Source organism: Stegodyphus dumicola, chromosome 1, assembly GCF_044657685.1.
Source record: "Stegodyphus dumicola isolate Sdum_Otavi_A_Nest chromosome 1, ASM4465768v1".
In the NCBI taxonomy this organism is placed as follows: Eukaryota; Metazoa; Arthropoda; class Arachnida; order Araneae; family Eresidae; genus Stegodyphus; species Stegodyphus dumicola.
Genome location: NC_140768.1, coordinates 10,095,525 through 10,118,379, shown reverse-complemented (window position 1 = coordinate 10,118,379; position 22,855 = coordinate 10,095,525). Strand labels below are relative to the sequence as shown.

General features: G+C 35.5%; 1 protein-coding gene across 2 annotated transcripts in view; it reads right to left on the bottom strand.

The window, feature by feature from the left end:
- The window catches only part of LOC118181328 (matrix metalloproteinase-2-like), a 109,834-nt gene that overhangs the window by 58,313 nt on the left and 28,666 nt on the right, over window positions 1–22,855 (bottom strand). The window contains exon 2 of one of the 2 annotated variants that reach the window (XM_035350445.2): window positions 16,477–16,742. In XM_035350445.2, the coding sequence (XP_035206336.1) occupies window positions 16,477–16,742 (266 nt within the window). Of the gene's footprint in view, window positions 1–697; window positions 751–16,476; window positions 16,743–22,855 lie in introns of those variants that run through there. The other variant, XM_085812694.1, reaches the window with a different exon arrangement.

Below are 22,855 nucleotides of genomic sequence, written 5' to 3'. Positions count from 1 at the left end.
ATGTAATTTGATCTTTGAGGAGATCATTCGAAAGCTATCCCAAAAATATTATTTCATTCCCATTTCCTGTGAAAAGTATTCGGGAATTAGTTCTTGCAACATTGAGAATAGCAAATAAGCTAATGTAATAGCTGTAATGAAAAGAATACACAGAATAATAAAATACTTTAAGCTTAGCCAAACAATTCTGTACCAGGTAAAACGTTATTAATATATTTTATTAATTACAATAAAATAATTAATAAAATAAATAATTGCTGAAAATATTCGTATTATCTGGTGGATACCTTCAAAATTAAATATTTTCGTAAAACTATATCAATTAGATTATTGAAAAATATGAATAAAATAAAATAACTGCCTTTATTACTTTTAAATCCTTCACTCTGTTAATCAAGTGCAGAATAATTAAATAAGAAATTAATTATACAGAATAATTAAATTTCAAAATTGATTTTAAGTCTTATGCTTTGTTGAATGGCAACATTATAAGAGTTGTGCACGGGGCTTAGGGAAAGGACTACAGATTTCTAAGTTTGTCACTTCCCATGGCCAATCGATTACAAATACTAATCCAAATATTCTGGCAAGACTGTGCTATAGACATTTCTAACATCAAATTAATTACAAAATTTTCGATATATTCCCCAAGATGACGAATTATTTTAAATTATAAACAAACTTTTAAATGGCTTACGTGAGTTCTTTCCATACGACGTCACAGTGAAAAACCATCGCCGAAAAGAGCCAATAACCGGACGAAAATGGCAATGACGTCACAACACCATTTCATCAACAGAAACAAAACTAAAAATTTCCCAGGATTCTCCATCAATTCTTATTTAAACTGAAAGCGACAACAAATTTATGTAGATACAGGGGCAAGATGGCGCCTGTCGTATACAACAGAACTCTGTAACAAAGACGACAGTGTTTTCTAAGCGACTCTTCGCTTTTTTCTTATGCCTTTTTCTTTTTTAATGAAGAAAGTGAAAGATGATTCCTCTTTAGTGCAATGTTGGAGGCCAAAGGCCTTATAAAATGCTTCGCATGTTTCTTTCATCATGATACCATTGCATTTAAATACTCTCCCCTGTTTCGTTATTAACAACTATATAATGCCTAAAAGCTTCAAACAATAGCAAAAGAGTAAATATTTCTCAGCTCACAACGCCTCGAAGGGGTTTCATTGTTTTTATTTGGCGGATTAAATTTTGAGCCTCACAAATAAAAATCAGAAATAGAAGAGCTAATTGCTCTCAATCGTAGAAGGTCTAAGATTTGCTCTTAATCTTCGACATAATAAAAATGCTTTCCTCATCAACATAACAAAGTGAATCATTTAAAAAGTAATTTGATCAGTGTTTCCTAATAGCATTTTCCACCAAGCGTTTTTCCACTGTATTCACAGACAAGGTTCAAGGTATTCAAGGTAGACTGTATTAAAGGTTCATCACTGAGGCATATCATATATAAGGAGTCAGAAGCATATTTTAGTTAAAAACACATTAATTAAACATATGTAGAGGAAATTTGAACACAATGTAGAAACACATCTGGAGTTAGAAACACATTAATTAAAATAATGTTGCAGGCGTTCTTAAAAATTGCTAGTCGGACATATTATAAATTAAAAAAGTATTTCCGTATTAAAGCAACCACCTAGGCGGTATCTGGCGATTTTTTACAGTTAAAAACTAAAAATTAATTATTCAGGTACAATTTGGTAGTTTTCCCCACTTTTTGTACAAAGATTCCCAGACGATATTTATTATAAGTCTGCAAATATTGTCAATATATGAAATGAAAACATATTTTAGCAATTAAAAATACAAATTCGAATTAGTAAATAAGGATTACGTGATACGTTAAAAAATAAAACACTTGCATTTTTCTCCAAATCCTTCGGTAATATTTTTTCACTATTCCCCCCCCCAAGTACACAGCGATCTGTTTTCGTTTAAAAAAAATCGGAACTACAGAATCTCGGTATAGCTCAAACCTCGGCAATATAGGTATCTAAGAGATGCACTCCTCATTAGTCTCTTAAGGGAATATATTTTGCGTCAGAATTCTGTATTCCTGCTGATATTTTACCGTAATTTCTTCCATTGCTAGAAAAATTCCACGAGTGCTTATTTTAAAATTACGTTTAAGCCAAAAAATATCATGATTTGCTTACAAAAAACCGTTGGAAGTTGAAATACCACAAAAAAGAACGCATATAAAAATGGAAACTTTGTTCGACTTAGAGACTGTTATGAGCATGATTGCCAGAGTTCGGCACATTCTGAAGATTAGGCGACTTCTGGTTGAGATAGCACATAAGTGCCATTAAATGCATTCTAAATCATATCAGTTCTATATACAATGGCTCTCGTTTATCTTTCATGGCGACCATCTCTGAAAAAACCAGTATTTCTGAAAACATAAATAAAATCAGCACCTCTTTGAAATGACCATTACCATAAAAGACCAAAATTATCGCAAAGAAGTTTTGCATTATTTTTTGAAAAATAAAATTATCAAGAAATGAGATTTATTGCTTTAAAACTGCTTCCTTGTTAGCAGCACAAATTCACAGGCTGTAATGTGGTGAACAAGCTTCCGTGCGATGCTCAGTATTTAACTGGATAAGTAAAATTCAACACAGGAATTGAGGACGTAATGAAAGGTATGAGCAGTGGTAAATTAATAGTGTGGCGTATACCAACTGCAGTACAGTAGGTGTCCAATCTAATATCGACAGATCGAAGGCATTACCTTCTATGAGATGCAACGTAAAACGAATAGTAGCAGAAGAAATTTACACACGATAAGGTTACACACGTTGGTATACGCATGTAAATTCGAAAATGTGTAAAATGTATGTTCATCCGGTGCCTCACAAGCTCACAAACCTCCCAAAGCAACAATGTGTGATAATGTACCACGGGCAGTCGCATAGAGATGCTTTCCAATAAAAATGAACTAATTGATTGTACACGTGCCTCGTCAATTTAATGACACTACACGACTGGTACTACCCGACTCAATCCTCCGATATTAGGCACGAGGCGGGTTACCCAGCAAAAAGCCACCTTGGAGATGGTTCAAACACTCCAACTGAGGTCCCGATGCCCACATCACTTGGAACGACAGCTTCAAAAATATCTCCACCTGCAAAGCAGGCCCACCGCTACACTGGTTAACAAAACAACCGTCCCATCGATCAGAGACCACGATGGGGTGGGCTGAATGCCTGGAACTATGACTGGTCGTCTATAAAGCTACCCGCCAGTACTACACGGGCTACCCCTCCCTCCAGGCCTTACACAGAATACCAAGGACAGCGGTGACTGGACGCTCAATGGCTCAGGCGCTATTTGGTTACCGATGCCCTAGTTATGGGGATTTACGCCGCCCGACCCGTGAAGAGTGGAGATAGGCCCCACCCCACGGATCATCGGGAACTGCCAGGCTCAAAAATATTATACCCCTGTGGCCGACACTGCCTAGGTACAAATCCTAGCCAGTACTTCGGAGAGTACTCTACGTCGATCCCGGGGGGGGGAGAGACTAAATCAATAAAATGAAAGAGAACTTATATGATGGACAATTCGGCAGACAAAAAGGAAATGCCAACATTCTGTCCGAAGCAAGGGTTCTCAACCGGTGGTACTCAAAGAAGCAAAGTATTTTTAACTATTAAATTCAAAAATTAAAACCCCAACATCCTGATTGAGTTTTGCCTCTAACACTCGTAAATTTATGCGATCTGAGCTTTGTTCAAGAGTGGTGGTCGTAGCAATACTTTACAGTAGTGGTACAAGAGGTTTTTAGCTTTTGTTTAGATGGTACGCATCAGTCAAAAGCTTGAGAGCCGCTGGTCTAAAGCGTTTCGTATGATCGACGATTCGGCAAACAACAAGGAACATTTAAAAGCCAGACGAAAGCAGGCAGCGTAGCGGCTTAGTAAACTATATTTTCTTTCTTAATATCAAATATCACTTTCTTTGCGCGAGGAAAAAAGTTTAGTTTCAAGTAATGGCAACATGAGGACATTTTGTTTCCAAAAGTTTTCTGTTTGATAGCAACGCAACATGAAACGTCATAGTGCTTTTAAAAACAATAACGATGAATTTCAACATTATTAAGAAAACGTCTTCAGTAAAAAAAAACTTACAGAACGCAACGTATCTATTAATAGATATGGAAAGAGAGACCTTCAGCATACATTCATTCACCCCGCTACGAAATGTAAACACACGTGCAAAAGGTTACGCTCTCCCTAAGTCGGAAAGTAGTAGCTTTCCATGCGAGAACTGCAAGAACATGACCACAATTATGCTGCAGTTAACTTCATCATGTGAATTTATGGAGTCATAATAAGTTCTCTCCAGTCAAGTTTCATTTAAAAAAAAGGGAAAAAGAAAAAAAAGTTGAAGTCAGAGAAAATCCCGCTGCAGATAATATCCTACGCGCAGCAGATTTCGAACCTTCTCAGACACAGTTTACAAAAAAAATAAATAAAGAAAGAAAGAACAAGTTAGGGAAAAAACTTCTGCCCTGATGTATGTAATATGGGGAACGCTGTAACTCGCCTCTCGAACAGATGGACCGTCTTTACAAAAGACCAAAATTGTCAAAAAGTGTAGGCGGTCTTAAAAATGACTCATTATTTTGGGCGTTAGAAACATATGTGATTAGTCACAATTATGCCGCAAATAAAAATTATCACGTGGACGCATTATAAATTAAATGTATCATTTGAATATATTTTTTAAAAAATAAAATAAAAATTTTAATTATTAAGGAAAAGATTTGAAAGATTTCAATTTGGTTTGGTTTTAGTTGATTATGGCAAAGCGCATGAGAGCTATCTGCCTAAGGGAAAGGATGCCTTCGTGGAGGACTTTTTAATGGAAACTTGGTTCATACATACGTTACACATGCGGAAAACAACGAAAACGCCCATGCAGCCAGCCCATTCATCTGGAATCGAAACCAGGTGGGAATTACCAGTGTTCAGCGATTTTACTACTCGGCCATTGGTGGGTGCCTAACTGAGCGATTTAAAAACAATAAACAATCTCCTATAAAATCCAATTCTTTATTTTACTGCTTTTTTAACAATACATCTAATTGTTATAGTTTAAAATACGTTATTCACCAAGTGATAATTTTTTGAACATTACCGTAGTCAATAAAATATATTCCGAAGGACATATATTAAGATTTCAATGATAATTCTAAATGCATTTAATTTATACTAGTCCAACATACAATTTTTTATTGCAAACAGTAAAAATTATTTGTAAGGCCACGTACTATGTACCTCGGTGTCACTCTGAACAAAAGTTTTCGCCCAAAGGAGCGTTAGACCCAAAGGCGCTGTTAGTCTACAAACAGCATTTTGAGTCGTTTCACTTTCTGAGTTGGTTCACTTTTCAAACTGTTGTCGCCAAATATTATCTCCCGTGTATTATATTTAAAGGAACTAAATAATGAATTTGCATGAATGTTTCTCGCATTGTGAAAAAACAATGGTACATAGAGCCATCAAAACGTAGTCCTCCAACTGAACATGGGCACTTGGAATCCAGAATTTTGAATTTGTTTCATTATACATTTCAACTTTTGTAAAACTTTAACGTGATTTTTGAGTAACCCTTTCCGGCACAGTGTGTCCGCTCTGGACACACCTAAAAATTTCCTTCTGTACCCACACAAAAATTGAATGAAAAAGGATTTATAGGTTACTATAGTTACTCTGAACTTTCTTTATTTATAGTAGATGGCAGCTCAACACAAACCAGTCCAATATATTTTAGAGCCATGTTTAGTTTTTTAAGACCCTCATTTTTCAAAGAAATCTTCCACATTTTTTTAGGGTTGTTTGAAAGGAAATTTCTATGTTACTTTTTTGGCTGTTTGCTAATCTCCTTATTCTATATTAGTTTTAAATTTTTACCTTGAAATCTTGCCTAAAATCAAACGGCGAACCCTGGGCGTGCCCAGACCGGGCTCAACGATCATCTAGGACAACTGAGAGTCTATACTCTTTGTTTCTCCGCATCTCATCGGTCACTTCATTGACAATAATGCTGGTTTCAGCACTCATTTCGAAGCTCTATTCAATCAGCGTGCCACTTTGGGCACACCCACAGAATTAAAAGGATAAGTGCTATCTTCACAAAATTTTACTTGTGTATCCCTCTAGGCCTAATTAGACTGCCTACCTTTTTTTTTTTTTAAATCAAAACTCCGACTTTAAAAGGTAGCGTGCTGGAAAGGATTAACAAAAAGAACGATTTCAAAGCGCGCAGTGGTTATGGGAAAAAACATTTTTATCTCCAGAGCGCGAGGCCGTGTATCGGAAATTCTAAAGATATGCTGTTTTTAAATATTTTATGGTACTGCTGTTGAATTGAATTTTATGTGTTTGAAGTGCGAAGAAATGATATTTAATAAATAAGGTAACACACAAAACGTTAAAAAAATGCCTTTTTAGGCGTAACATAAAATCTAAAAACTTTCAGACTTTTCTTCTCTTCCCCCCAATACATCTTACAGAGTTGAATAAAAAGCAAATGCAGAAGTACCAGGTAACCTTACATGGTTTTAGAAATCTTATTACAATTATATTTCAAATGTTCATAAAAGTTACCAGTTCGATAGATCACAAATTACATCAGTTAAATTGATTATTTCAATAAAATTATACAGAATTCCTCGCGAAGGTCATTGGTGACTGGCATGGTATGGCGCGAGAAATTATCAAGAATTTCCCATGTTGCTTTTGAACTCTGTTGAACTTGATGAAATTCTTTCGCTTTGACGTGATGCAGCGCTTCTGCGAGGAAAATACATATTTTAAGTTTGCTGCAATGACAGCATCTTTCGAAGTATTCATATGAATGATGAATATATGGTAATAGAGGCATTAGGTTATTTAGAAGTAGTAGAGATGAAAAATGAGCAATGCGTTCCTCGGGAATCGAACCATGGACCTCTCAATGCGTCGAGCGTGTTGACCTCTACACCACGAAGGCATGCTAAGAAGGCGGGAGAAATACCTTATATGGTAAACCTTAGATAACACGTCTCTTTTACTTATTTTTTGTGTCTTCTATTTCTTCTGTCAGCTTTCAGCGTAATGCAGATTAGTTCGAGTTTATATAGCGATGGTATCTGTAGTTTAGCGAGATTACTGCAGCTATAACATATCGCAGCGTACTGACTTGAAATCTAATCGACCCGTCTATTCCTTGAATGAATTTTGCACTTGTTAAAGCACTGGGTTACAATCTCCATTAGCTGTAGCTAAATTGCTTAATAGTTGAAAACTTGCATATTATATTAATTTAAATGTTTCGGTCACTTAAGCCCTGCAAACAGCGGTGGCTAATATTGGACATTTTAAAGGAAACTGGATCATACCCACCGAGACTTATGACTTACGGTTTGGCGCTCACCTGTGTGGGGCTAAGTAATAAATTTAAATAAGTTATTAAAAATGGAAGCTAAATCGGAAGTATTCTATGAAATCTATGATTAACAAATGGGGGCAGTGCCAAAAGTTACCCAATTTGCATAGATAATAAATATGTGGTAGCTTGGAGCCACTTCGAAACGGTGTCTTGCCATAAAAGTGCAGGCGCCTGTATGCACATCAGCTGTCTTTCGAAAAACAGAAATCTTGTAAGCGTATCCAGTCATTAAGTTGCCTGCACGCTCGTGAAGATCATCGTCTAACTTGGAAGGAGCAGTCTTTGTAAAGGTTTCCTGTGAAGTGACTGGCTAGGGTCTGTATCTAGACAATCTCGGCTACGGGGTTTTATAAAATCACGAGCTTGGCGGTTGCAGAACTTGGGGACGATCGTTTCATTACGGTCAGATCCGGGGAGATTGGCGTAAATCTTAGAGCCGATGGCACCAGCAGGTTGGCAGGGTGGGTGTTCTCCATGACGAGTAGCCCGCATAGAACTGGCGGGAGCATTCTAAACGATCAAGCAAATTTCCAAGCGCCGAGAACAGATAGTGGTGACCCCTCCGGCTCGGCTCTAAAGTGCGGACGAAGAAGAAATTCCGTATGAACCTGGTGTGGGACGTGTGTGCTTGGTAAGTGAACTAGTATCTTCTCGAAGATGACTTTTGGTTGGATTACCACCCCTGCCTAATATGAGGCTTCTCAGATGGCATGCCCGTGTAGTTGCATTAAGATGCAGAAGTACGTAGATAATCTGTTTTCTGTTTTCATAAAGGTGCAGAAATCTTTATGCCGAACCACCATTATGCAATTCCCATTTTCAGTTTGTTTCCTAATTAATGTTAAACAGAGGATAAAATACATTACGGAATCTTTATGCAAAATCACTTCATTTACACAAAAGGGGGTAACTTACGAAAACAAAGATAATCTACATAAAGATTCCCTCACCATAAAGAAAAAAAGCTCATCTGGCATAAAGGTGTCCACACCTTTAAGATGGCTAAGTTGTTATTAAAGGTGCTCGCACCCTTTTTAAGTTTGCACTTTTCTTCAAATTAGAAAGTGATCTTCATGACAGTTTAGGGACACTTTTCTGAAGATTTCCATAGCCAACCTAAAAAAAGGATGAGGGCGTCTTTATGACGGAGCATCTCTGTGACGGCATCTTAAAAGTTTAACATAGAGATACGAAATTTTTGCTAAAATTCGGCTACGGACGTTCCTGACACGAACGAATAAAAATACAGTCAAATACAGTCAAAAGTCGTTAATTCGGACACCCATAATCCGGAATAATCTATAATCCGGACCTCAAAAGCTACAAACTTTCTGCGCATGCGTCACGTTGAAGCATGCTCGTAAGACTTTTACGGCTGCGAATATGCGTGTGCGCATGCGCGTAATACATTTACGCATGCGTGTTTAATGTATAATGGACGGTATAAGCTAAGCTAAAATTATCTAATTCAGTTAATGTTGCAGATTGCGTTGTTCCTTAATCTTCGAATTGGATCCGGCTTATTATTTTTTGCAGATTGTTAGAGCAATTTTATAAAAGTAAGCTTGAACTTTCGACTATATCAAATAGAATTTCCGATATATATTTACTAATATGTAAAGGATCTACAAATTGAAAGTATGTTTCGAAGTCCATTAAACAAAAAGTGGAATTGCTGCAAAAAATGGATTGCGGCGGGAGGGGGGGGAAACGCCGCGGCGAGCAATGAATTGGAAGTTGATTTGTCAGCACTATCCTTATCTTCAGGGCAGATGTTTTCATTTTATTTGGCTTATAATTCCTTGCTAAATTTAGTATTTCATCTCGATGTATTCCGTCTTTGATATGATTTAAATCAAATTCCTCGTCATTATAATTCGCTTCCGATACTGAAGAAAGTGACACAGAGGTTATTGAAAACGAAAAATTTCGATTGACAAGTTAGTCGGTATTCTCGGCACAACAATTAACGGGACTTGAACAGCGGAACTTTGTAACTGAACAAGAAATTATGTCTGTTTATAGAATTAAAGAGAAAGTATTATCACATAAAACGAAGCAACGTAAAACAACTTACATTGAAAGAAATGTTTAATAAAGTAAACAAATAAATATTAAGCTTTTTTTTTTTTTTTTTTGTAAATTTTGATACCCTTTAGATTATAATTGTTCTTTATTTCATAAAATTAAGGTTTCATATTTTTAATTTTAGAATTTCTGCATGCCATCTTACGAGATTTAAACTGATGATCTATAATCCGGAAAATTCGATAATCCGGAATCGCCGAAGTCCCGACGAGTCCGGATTAACGACTTTTGACTGTACTGCCATTTTTTATTCATAATTAGTCATTTTAGACATTTTATTTTAAATGTCAGTTTGAGAATTGTGGAGTGGATCGGTAAGGATCTACTGAAAAGAGTGAATTGAAACCCAAATGGATTGCTTATCAAGCCAAAACACCACTAGAAATGTTTGTTTGGCAAGGTATTTCTAGAACATTTGAATCTAATAGGTACAGGTTACAAAATAGTAGCAAAATGAATTCAATCACGATCGACGAAATGAAGGCATTTTGGGGGATCTGTATGTACATGTCAGTTGTAGATTTACGTTTTAGAAGATGGAAATGATCATTGCAAACAAGGCAGGAAATGATTTCAAATGCAATGACCGTAAATCATCGGGAAGAGATCTGTATGCATGTATGTACGTATACGCATGCTGTAAACTGTAGTGAACAAACTGTAGCAATTATTTAAAACGAAATTTGAATAATTTTTATTATTATTATTATTATTACTAAGGTTATTTTAAGGTATGTGCCTACCCTAAATTCGTTGTTTTGGTGAAAATTTTCGAAAATTTTTTTATTTATTCATTTTATAGGCCATATATTTAGGTTTCCAAAAATGCTTTATTTTTGTGTTTACGATAAATAGAAGCAAAGTTATAGTATAAAAAGTAAACCGGAAGTGAATTTTTGGATGCCGGAAGTTGGCATTTAAATAGTCATAAAAATGTAAACAATAAGTTTAAACAACTATTTTCTAATTTTTAAACAATATAAAAGCTGTAAAAACAACACATCTTTCACTGTGTGACACTTTGCTGATAAAGTGCCTACATGGGAAGAATCAAAACAATAATGAGTATTTTAATAACCTTTTGATGTATATTTTACCTAAAGAAACATTTATCCAACTGAAAACATGGCTTTTAGGTGCAGATATGGCTGTATTATTATTTAATTCAAGATATTTAGGACTTTTACCTATTTTCAGGTATACAGAAATAGAAATTAATCCCATTATGCTTGAAAGCTACATGGGAATAGACAAACAGCGACTTCAGAAATAGAAACGCCAATCTCTACAAGCAGCAAACTTAACCAGTAAAATGCTAAAAGTCAAAATTAGTTAAGAATGAAGTAAAAGAAGGCCGAACATATAAATACGGCCAGTTTTAAAGGTCTAAAGTGACTACAAAATTTTTTGTGCTGTATTAAAATCTTTAAATGCATTTTCTGAGAAATTGTGTTTTTCGTTACTTTTGATTGCGAATACATTAATTTCTCAAAATGTATTGAGAATATTGAAATGAAATTTTGCCAAAATGTTTTATTCATCTTTATCTGTGTTCTGTAGCAAAATCTGACCTCTTTGTATTTATTCATTGATTTTATTGACAGTATTTGAAAGAAAAGAGGATTTTTTTTTTTTTTTTTTTTGTTTAAATTTTGAGTTTTTGCACCAAGTTTTGAATATTTCAAAAAATTTTATAAGTACTGCAAATCTTTTGCTACAGAACACAGGTAAGTATATTAATTATATACTGTGTAAAGATTAATGAAGTATATTTATTAGAATTTATTTTAGGAGATCTGGCGTAAATAAAAATGTTCACTAAAATTTTACTAAATATTGCCTATATTTGAAAAATTAATGAAACGTTCTATAAAATTCCATTTAAATTCATTTATATCCCATCTTAATCAAAAAATGTGTATTTAATTAAAATTTTATGTATTTAAAAAAAAAAAAAAAAAGGTCTCCGTATGCAGGCACGTAAGTAGGAAAAATACAAACATTTTCGTTTTAACTTCTCTAGATTATTTGTATGCAACAAAGGGTTAGTAACGTTTCAATCGATTTCATAACTTGCTAAATGTTCCATACTCCGCTAAAAAGGAGCAATAATCTTGGGAACTGTGGTGGAGGGGTGAAAGATTATTGAACATCAACTTCTTAAAATGACCATTTACACAGAAGACCAAAATTCTCTGAAACCTTTAACTGTCGTCTTAGAGAGGGTTCACTGTATTATTGTTCTTTAATGCATTAACATCCGCTTACTTGTAATGCTCCATTATTCTTTGTGTGGTAAACCAGCCACAGTAATCGTTTCTTCTATTATGTATACCAAGAACTGTCTTTGCAAATCTTGGGCCGCGACATAGAAGACTTTCTGTTTGTCACCAGAGCTGTTGCCATTTGCTGAAAACCTGTAATAATATGCGCCGTAAAAAATAACTACGACGTCGGCGTTTCGTTCTATGAAAAGAAGGCCTGTCTGAGAATGGACGTGACGTCACTGTTTGTGTTTGTCTACTGTAAAAAAGTCAACCTTCCGTCAAACGATAATCGCTGAAAGGAGGAATTATTAAAGTCGAGCATCTGTTGATTTGCGAGTTTGTTTTGCAAAGCGAAGTTGTCGTTAATCTTATTAAGTGATATGTTTTTCTTCGTGTGTATTGAATAATGAGAAATTCTGTGAAATTTTAGTTTCCCTTAGAACATTCAGTTTTAGTAACGGAAGTAGTGATCGCATTTACTACCCATTTTGGGGTTCTCGAAAGAAAGGGGAGAGGATGAAGAAGACCTTTTTAGTAACCAGCCAAAGGATTCTGTACCGAGGCACATTAACAAGCATTATAGCAGAAACAATTTTAATATTATAATGCTACAAATGCTCATATAAATGTAGATGCATTACAAACTAAATATATTTAAAAGAATATTTACTGGATCCTCATTAAAAACAGAATAAAGATTTAAATTTGCGCAGCAAAAAAAAAGGGGGGGCAGTTCTGTATCTCCTGTTTATTTTGACTGTTCCCTTGCCGCAGAGATACAGGACAGGAAAAAGTGCAGGAGGCACCACGACATCGTCATTGACAAAAATGGTATTGCCCCACTGCACTAATGTTTTCTGGCATTTATTTAGACAAAAGATTACATTTCAAGTCATTACATTACGCAGTTGACATAATAAATTACATTAAAGTAACAAGTTATTTACATAGGAAAAACAATTATACAGATAAACTGGGGTACAGGTAATAGAGGTACAGATATATTGGTATACAAGAATCAATATGGAGACAACATGTTATAATTAATTAGGTATTGCAGTTTGACATCTGTTGGTGTGCATTTGGGAAGATGGATGTGATGTGAGTTATAATGCTATGTTATTTTTGTGTTGGTGGTATCGTTGTGTGATTGTGCACAGATTTTGCAGAGTTTACTTTGCACACAGTTCATTGTGCATAGAGTTCAATGTGCACAGAATTGTGCGCAGCAGCATGGAGAGCACTTTGTATAATGAGCATCAGATAATAGTGTAAAGTTCAAGGTACTGCGCTTTGGAAGTTTGAAGGTACTGGTAGTTGATAATCATCACTCACATTATAGTGATGACTTAGGATAGGAGCACTCCCTGTTGAATATCATATTTGAATCATATGAGTACCTTAGATTGTTTCCATGGAAAGTTAAATGGTGAAACTGCAGATTAGGTGTCGTTCTTCAGTGGAGGTGTGCCGGAGAGACACAATACGCTTACAAACATCCTTGTCTTCTTCGGGCTTCTTCTATTCATACGGCAGTCAGCGTCACTAACCATTATACCAGCTGGGCGGCGAGTTTGGCTTTAAGTTATTCACAAACAAGTAGTCGGATCACCAGAATTTCACCATTGGTCGTACAGGTCGTAGCACAAACTGGGCAGTTTCGTCCCAGTTTTTGAGGAAGAACACCCTTTGGACAGTCCAAGGGTCTCACCCCGCTTCTCGTATCTCCAACTTCTGAAGCCTGTGTGCAGCAAGGTACACTACACACACACACACACACACACACACACACACACACACACACCAACCCCCCCCCCCAAAAAAAAGTTCTATATTTCCCGTTCTACTAGGCCGATTGACGAAATTCAACTTGCGTTTTTCATGTCTCGAAAGCGCGACTTAGGATAAATATCAGATTTACACTGTTCTAATACAGGTAGCACTGTTCTAATACAGGTATTTTGACACAAAATCAGGATTTTTCTTAAATGGCATGCTAATTTTTTTCCATATTTCGATTCTACGACTCAAATTATGCCAAACTGCCAAGTTTTGTAAAAATCGTGCGAGACGTTTTTAAAAAGAATTAGCTCTAAAAAATTTTAACTCCTCAATGTTAATTGAATTTGGTATATATTTATTAATATCTCTTTTATTAAACATATTTGATTCTGTCCAAGCATACCTGCAAAAAATTAGTGTGATTTTATTCAAAATTTTCGAATATATACGTGAATTTATATATTGGCGCGTTTTGAAATTCGGCATATTTGCTGAAAGCGATAATAACATCAATTCGGTTTAGGCACTTCGCTAAAATTATATGAAAGTAGGTAACGATGTTACTTTTTTCCGCTCATGCGCAATGCAAGAAATGGAAAGGAAATAGGTTGCCATATATTAAGAATTTCGCCAAGTGAATTATTCTTGGCGCAAACTGAAACAAATGCGCCAAGATAAATTTTTGAATTTCTCCATAAATTTCGCATCAAATTTGACAAAATTTAATATTTAGGCATAATTTGAGTCGTAGATTCGAAATACGAAAAAAAAAAAAAAAATGGCATATCATTGCAGAAAAGTCTGATTTTCTGTCAAAATACCTATATTGGAACAACGCTATATATAAATCTAATATATATCCTAAGTCACGCTTTCGAGACATGAAAAACACAATTTGAATTTCTTCAATCCGCCCAGAAGAACGGGAGAGTTTTTTTAACTAGTTACAGATTCATTAAATTTTGAAAATATATCTAAGATCAAATTCTTTGTGAAATGGCAGCAGTCTGAGAATCTGTTATTTGAGAGCAATGTAAAGTATCTCACATTTCTCGCCAAGTTGTATGGAGGTTAAATGCATTGTAGTGTAACGTAACAGTCACTAAAAATGTTTCTAACATAGGTAATTACAAAAATTAAACAAAAGCAGAAATAAATAATAAAAGCAAATTCGGAAAATATTCCCAGAAATCATTTCAATCTGAGGGTTTATGTGTCACGTGATAAATCACCGAACTTCTTTCGAAATATGCCTTCGTCTGTGTACTCCGAAACCCAAGCAAAGAGTTGTATGGGAGAGGACATCCATTAGTCTGCACATGGAGGGGGGTGTTCATCGGATTTCCGTTCGCCATCTTTAGAGGACGTTGCAGAGTTCGAAAAAGAGAAATGGATATAGGATACGAGACACACATACTGTACCATCAAGATTTCAGACAGAGGGCGTTGCTTTTGACCAACCCCCACTACTCGTGTCGACGTTAGCGACCGATGACTTTCACGCGAAATGAATCTTTAAAAAAACTAATCATAATTCCCACACTTTAAAGTCATTACTGCGGTTATCAAGAGTCATACAACTAGAGTTGCTAAGATATATGCGTCTCCAATGTCAAGGAATTTAAAGCACGGATGTTTTTTCAATCGACAGTTCTTTAACTGATTCATTTCTCTGACGGCTATTCGTTGAACTCAAGATACCGTATGAACATTTTTCGAAGAATGAATCTTCCCTCCATCAGTAGGCAAAATTATAGAACTTGAATATTCCGCTATAACGTTTCTGCGTTAAACTTATAACTTTTATGGGCTGCTTACAAATGTTTCACGGAAAATATTATCTCAATTAAAAATGCCATAATATTCATATGCTGAAATAATGACTTTATAAGCCCTATATTTTGAACTTCTGCCTATATTTTGGTTCAATTGTTCCTCTCTTTCCCTCATATTTTAATCAATAAATTGCATTATTTATTTATTTTTATTTATTTTTTTTGTCTTTAAATAATTTTCAATATTCGGACATATTTTATTACACCTTACGTTTCGTTATAAAACAAACTATTATTAATTACATTTGTAGGGATTATTTTAAGTTTTTACAGTTATTTTAATTTTTAAATATCCTTAAAATAATAATAAAAAAACCCCAGTCGCCCTTTAAAAGGGGCAGTATATAAGATGTTCCTCCCGCTTTCTTGGCATGCCTTCGTGGTATGGTGGTCTGCACGCTAGGCGCATATTCCAGAGGTCCGTGGTTCGATTCCCAGCAAAGGCGTTGCATATTTTTCATCTCTCCGGCCTCAAAAAATCCTAATACCTCTACAAATGTATTTCATTTTGGATTTTGGCAGCGCCATGCATATGATGGTTCTTATAAGACATAATCTGGTTTGCAAAGTTCTTGGAAATGTCTATAAATATGTGCTATTTTGCTAACTTAGCTTACATTTCTATTAGTTTCTAAATAAATGCTAGAAGAAGTAAAAAAATAAATTATTTGCTTTCATAACAAGTTTTAAAGGAGATTGCGCAAAAACACATGGGAATGTTGTGTCTGTAATGTTACTTTTAGTATATTACAAAGGCACCAGAAGACGGTCTTATTAAGCATGTCAATCCGGTGAGATAATGACTGTACCCTCATAGCGAATGAATGCGCACATTATTGGTATTACACCATCGATGAAATAAAAAGAGACAAGGACCACTGAATCTTCCAGAGCTCGAACTACATACTTGCACAGGAATGAACAACTGTCTGAACAACTTGCATGAAGATGGCTTTGCTGGAGGGAATTCGATGTTGTTTCGAAAGGAACATCGATTTTAAACGAAATAAAATTGCTATCCCAAATACTTACCCCCAGGTCAGATTGGTCTTCGGCCATTTTTGCCCTTGTATAGCGTATCGTCTAATACGATACGGATTATTGCCGAGAAGAATATCCGGTACACCGCATCTTTTGCGGCGCATAAGCTGTAGCGTAGCTTCGTCCACTACTCCGGTCGGGGGCAGGTTGCCGAATCTTTGCATAGTGGCAATCGCTTGGCGAAGCTGGTTCTCCGTCCGCAGGTTTTCTGAACTAGGATCGGACGGTGGGAGGTAGCCATATTTGGTCATATATACCTGCAAGAAGAGATAAAGGTAAACATTGAAAGGCTTCATGTTGATAGACTTTTAAAGTACAATAAAGTGTTCAGTAATACTTCTAATTGATAACCCTTTTTGGTACTTTTCCGTTTCGCCGGCCCAAATCTCGCCAAGCAGACTTTATTGTCGACAACATACAGTCTACACATAACAAATGTTAGTTCTTAAGAATTTTTTATTTTGAAGGCATAATCATTTTAATATCGTTTAAAATTTTGTATAAAGCCAATAAATAAAGACGATAAATTTGTAAAAAGTCATTAATTTGAGAATTTACTAAACTTTCATGGTTCAACATCTTGATTCGCCGGTTCATATCACGTGACCCCAAATGATCTCATCTCACGAAAACTACGCTACAAAAATCTATTTCTCTCAGTCATTATCTAGATTCATTTCAAGTTAAATCTTAATTTGGAATACAAGTTTAAATGAAAGAATTATTTCAATTCGTACGAATAGCTTACTCAGAAATTATGTAAAACTGCAGTGCTTTACTTCGCTAGTGCATTCTCATTAGAATGGATGAATTTAACCCTTGGCTTTGCCTTGTCTGTATTTTCGCCTTCAAGTGAGCAGTGTGATTGCAACCTAATTGACTTAATTACCACAAATGGCCTTAAGGCATAAAATTGAACTATATGGTAAAAATTCTATGTAATTGTATGCCAGTATTGAAAGAAACAATCAATCTGATAAGAAATAGCTTTTACTTGTTTTGAAAATGAGGCGTAAAAGGTTATCAGCGAGGATCTTCAGTTTGACATCAGTTGCACCATTATTGGCGACTTATTATTAACATTATCGCCTGCGCCGGCAAAACGGAAAAGTACCAACCTTTTTTAAGGAAATATCAATAAATCCGGTTGCAGGAGGGAATAAATAAATAGTTTGACTATAATACATTACCTTCTGAAAATTAATAATTACTAAAAAATAATTAAAATTAAAAAAATCTGAAAGTTTTCAAATTTTATATTACACCCAAAGGGGCTTTTTTTTTTTTTTTTTTTTTTTTTAACGTTTTTTGTGTTAACTTTGCTTACTAAATATAGCTTCTTCGCACTCAAAACATAAAATTCAATTCCAGAGCAATATCACAAAATAATTTAAAAAGAGCACATCTTTAGAATTTCAGATTCGCGCACTGGAGATAAAAATGTTTTTTTATAAAAACGTTGCCACTGCTCGCTTTGAAATCGTTGATTGTCTTAATCAAAAACTCATAAATGCTTTACAAAATATGAAATAGATAATAAAATAAATTCCAAATTCGGTCTTCCAGATGCCCATATTCGGGTGGAGACGTACGTTATTTAAAATTTAATTGCTCTAGATACCGTTTTTTTATCACAGTGCCAGAAACATACATACAATTATGCAGATTCTTCATTATTTAATTTCTTTAAATAAGGTGATAACATTTGGTGGCAACAATTTGAAAAGTGAAACGCCAAAACGAAATTAATAAACCTTCTGGGCTAATAATAAATTTACTTATTTGTTGTTAACAATAAGAATTTTTTAATTAATAATACTTTAATACTTAATCATTATCAATAAATAATAAACTTACCTAATACTTTGTTTTATTAAAAATCAAATTAAAAAACTTCCAATCTGAAAATTTCAGATTATAATCTAATACTTCAATTTAATACTTCTTATTATAAATTTCAAAAATAAAAATATTAAAAATTTGTTCATTTAAAAAAGTGAAATTCTGATTTTTGTATTCAAATTTTATTTACTAAAATTTAGTTTAGTTTATTTAGTTTAAAGTTAAGCTTCTCCATTCTCGTAGGCTTATCAGTTTTAAAATGAACTCCGAGAAATTCGAGATACAAAGAATATTCTTAAAAAATCTGTATGGATTCAGATTATAATGGTCGCCCAGAATGGCTTCGTAAGTTTTTTCGCGCTCTCGCTAAGCGCGCAGTTTATCGGTCTGCTGTTAACCTCACACCTGCTAACCGATTTCGTTTTGTCTTTTTAGCTTTATTAAGCACCATTTTCTTCGCTCTTGCGCAATATACAGTTCAGCAGGGGCGTAGATAGAGGGGGGCAAAGGGAGGCATCTGTCTCCGGGCGCAGAATCCAAGGGGCGCCAAACTGATGTTACGACATTTTAGAATTAAATGTTTTCCATCCTTGGCAAGCAGTAGGGGGCGCGAAATCTTCAGTTGTCCCTGGGCGCTGCAAACCCTAGCTACGACTCTGCAGTTCAGCAATAAAATTACAAAAATTTTAACAGCAGCATATGTTAAATTCCTGATGCAGCGTTAAATGATGGCATACAACTTTCCTATTTTTTTCAGTCTTTTCTCAGTTCATCATATTGTACTCGTATATTTTCAGTTTTATTAGCAAGATGGCTTACAAAACTTTTTCTTTTGTTCTTGCTTGTGTATTAGTAATGTTTTGTGCAATAACATTATTTATTACATATCACTTTCTTTGTACTTACGCCACATAAAATTCGATTCAACGGCAAAATCACAAAATATTTACAAACAGCGTTTCTTCAGAATTTCCGATAAAAAACAGTTTCGCGCACTCGAGATAAAAACTTTTTATTCCGTACAGTGTTGCCACTGCTCGCTTTCGAATTGTTGAGTTTGTTAATCAAAAAAATCGTCAAAAGTGCCAAATCAAAAGTTTTATAAAATATGAAAAATCTAAATCAAAATTCGGGCTTCCGGATGCTCATGTTCAGGTGGAGGATTACGTTATTCAAAATTTGTACTCAATTTTTCACAATGTGAGGAACATATACATATTTCATTATTTAATTTCTTTAAAAATAATGCAGGACGATAATATTTGGCGGCAACAGTTAGGAAAGCGATCCGCCGTTTATAGTGGACGACGCAAAATCTCGTTTCAAAACTATCAGCCCTTTTGGGCTTACGAGCTTCTCAAAAGTAGGAGTACTAAATGCTAGAAAAACAAAATCTAATGCGATAACCATTTCGACCTAAATAAATACCATGTACAAACTATTAAAAAACTCAGTTTAAAGAACAGTATACCTGTACAGATTTAAAAAAATAAAAACTTAGTTATATTTATTAGTGCAGTTTTTCCATTAGATCATTTGTACACCAGGCTTGCAAAATAATTTTCCGTAAGTGTTAAAGCAACAGCTGCTGTTGCACTAAATCGTCGCAGTGAAAACAGTAATACCTTCTTCGAGACGTTGAAAACTACAAAATACAGTGAACTTGCGACCAGCTCTGAAAGCGATATTTCGGAGTTAAACATCTCTTTTAACATGTTGACTGCCGCGCTCATTTTATATGGTTTGTCCATGGCGTCAACATGAATTTTTTACTATGCACTGTATATTATGTTGAAATTTTACCCACAGAAGATACGGTGAGCTATATAAAATATAATCGCGTTTAGTGCATTTTTTATGGTTGGGGAGGGGGAGATCAATGGTGATTCCCGAGGTGCTGTAGACCGTTTTTGTGATTTACTATTTAAATTTTTGCGATTTATTTTTCTTCAAACTATTATAGTAACAATGGCATTATTTAATAATTTATCATTACTCTAATTATCTATCGATATTTGCTCTAATTATGTATTTTTACTATCGGTCGCGTCGCTGGTAATCGGTGGTCAACTTGTTAATGGGGTTGTTCCCACATGTAAGGGCCCACGGGGCTAGAAGAAACTTTTCCAAAAAATGAGCATCTCCTCCTACCACTGAAGGTCTCCTAGCTTAAACATGTTTCGTTGAAATGGGTGTCCCATCTAGCTACGCAAGCAGGACTTTTTGAAACTGAAACGAAAATGTTTCGCTTGGAACTTGGTCCCTCGTACGATTTCTCCAAAGAACTGGTTTCCGCGTCAAGTTAACCAATCGGGTATCCCGAAAACAAAAGTTCTGTGAAATGCTTCTTTCGACGCGCTGTCGAGTCCATATCACACACGCATTTGTTTCACACAAACAACTGTTTCGGACAATTTCTCTGCCTGGTTTACTATTGAAAGAAAGACGCGCGATTTTTTCCTTCCTTTCGAAAAAAAAGGCAAGTTATTCGTTTGCAACCAGTCAGCTATCAGCTTGTTTGTAATGGAGAACCAGTTTTCCCTGTGTTAACCCCAAAGCGATCTGTGGTGACTGGCTATTGTGACAAAGCAGAAAAATTGTTCCAAACAGTTGTTCTTTCGAAGAAACGGGTGTGTGATAGCAGCGTTTAAGAGTAGCTCTGTAGAGGCCATCTCGACAGAATATCTGAACCCAAGGTTGCATTTTATTTCAAAGTCACTGCATCCAGTTCAAAGTGGTAAATGGCTATGAAGTCCGTCAGAATCAAGCTAAGTATTCATTTGTAAGCAATATGAAATTCTACTGAAAAATTAATTAAATCCGCTGAAGAAGCCTACGAATTTTTACAGAAAGCTTATGGTAATGATTGTTCATTTCGCTCTCTAGTTTTTGACTAGTTCAAGCGATTTAAAAAATGAAGAGACCGAAGACAATTGGCGTAACGGCATGCTTGAAACACTCAAAAAGTCTATGAAATTGTCAAAAAATGTCTTCAGCACAGCATTCGGTTAATGGCCGAATTAGTAAATATCGAGCTACTGCTCTTTCACGGTGAGAAAAATACACAAACTTTCATGCACATTCTTCATCATTTAATTTCCTTAACTATAAAGCAGGGCTCTAATAGCTGGTGGCAACCATTTGAAAAGTGAACCGACGCACAATGCTAAAATGAAATTAATAGCCCTTGTGGGCAAATTGCCCCTTTGGGCTGAAAAAGAACTACCTGGAATGTGAAAGAAGAGGTCATGGGTTCTATTGCATGACAATGTTCCTGTGAGCCAAAGATCTGCGTTTGACGGTGAAACTGCTACAATTCGCACAGCTCTGTACCAGCTACCATGCCACTTGGAAAAATTCTCAAGAGCTGTCATACTCGGTGATTCCCGAGCTGCTCTGTTGGCTATCGTTTCAGATAAAAATCCCATATCACAGGACATATTGGATTGTCGACATTATCTACAAAACCTGGCTTCACTTGAGAAAACTATTATCCTCCAGTGTGTTCCTGCCCACTGTGGGATTCCAGGTAACGAAAAAGCCGACTTCTTGGCAAAAAAAGGGTGCTTTAATCATGCAGAATATTTCTCGTCTTTTGCCTTTCCATACTGTTAGGGATTTTATTAAAAGATCTATCAAAGTACGTGCTCAGGAAGATCTCTATCATCGTGTTTCTCGTAAGTCTTGGAAGAATGCTATCCCGAATTTGTGCAATGGCCCAAGACGTAGAGCGGTCGCTGAATTTCGCCTTGCCACCGGACATGACTGCCTACAATATCATCTTCATAGATTCAAAGTTGTTCCTTCTCCGATATGCACTCTGTGCGGCTCTGGAGAGGTGATGGATACCGCACATCTACCCCACCGTCCTGCTCTGCGCAAGACTTTTCTCGTCGAGCGCTACTGGGAGTCAAGAGATATGTTAGATTAATGGACTCTGTTACAGCTTTTTTTTTCCCCTCATTGTATTGCTGTATTCTATGTTCTTTGTTCTTGTTTTTCTGCTGTAAATGTCATAATTTGCAATTGGAAATTTTAAAAAAATGTTCCTGTCCATAATCTCCTCTCTGTCAAGTCGTTTTTGGTTAAGCACGAGATACCATTTTTAGAATATCACCCTACTCACCTAACTTGGCTTCATACGACTTTTCTCTGTTCTCAGCAATTAAGTCTGAGTTAAAAGGAACAAGATTTTAATTCTCTCTTATGCAATGGAGGAAAAAAATGCAGTGGAGCTCATGAACGAAAAAGAAAAACTATTGGAAAACAACCTTCGAGGCAGAACAGGGATCCGCGAGCGGATAGTACTGAAACGAACGATACTTCTATTGCACAACTTTATGAATAAAAATACCGTAACAACAATCCAATTATTTTTAGCCATACACCATACTTTTGTTTTGCTGGGATTTGTTTAAAATATTCCAATACGATTCCGTTGGCAGTATTACAGCCTGCTATCTAAGCTGCGACAGTCCCATTAGATGAGCGTTGCATCTCATAGGATGAGAGAATATATGTAATCGCA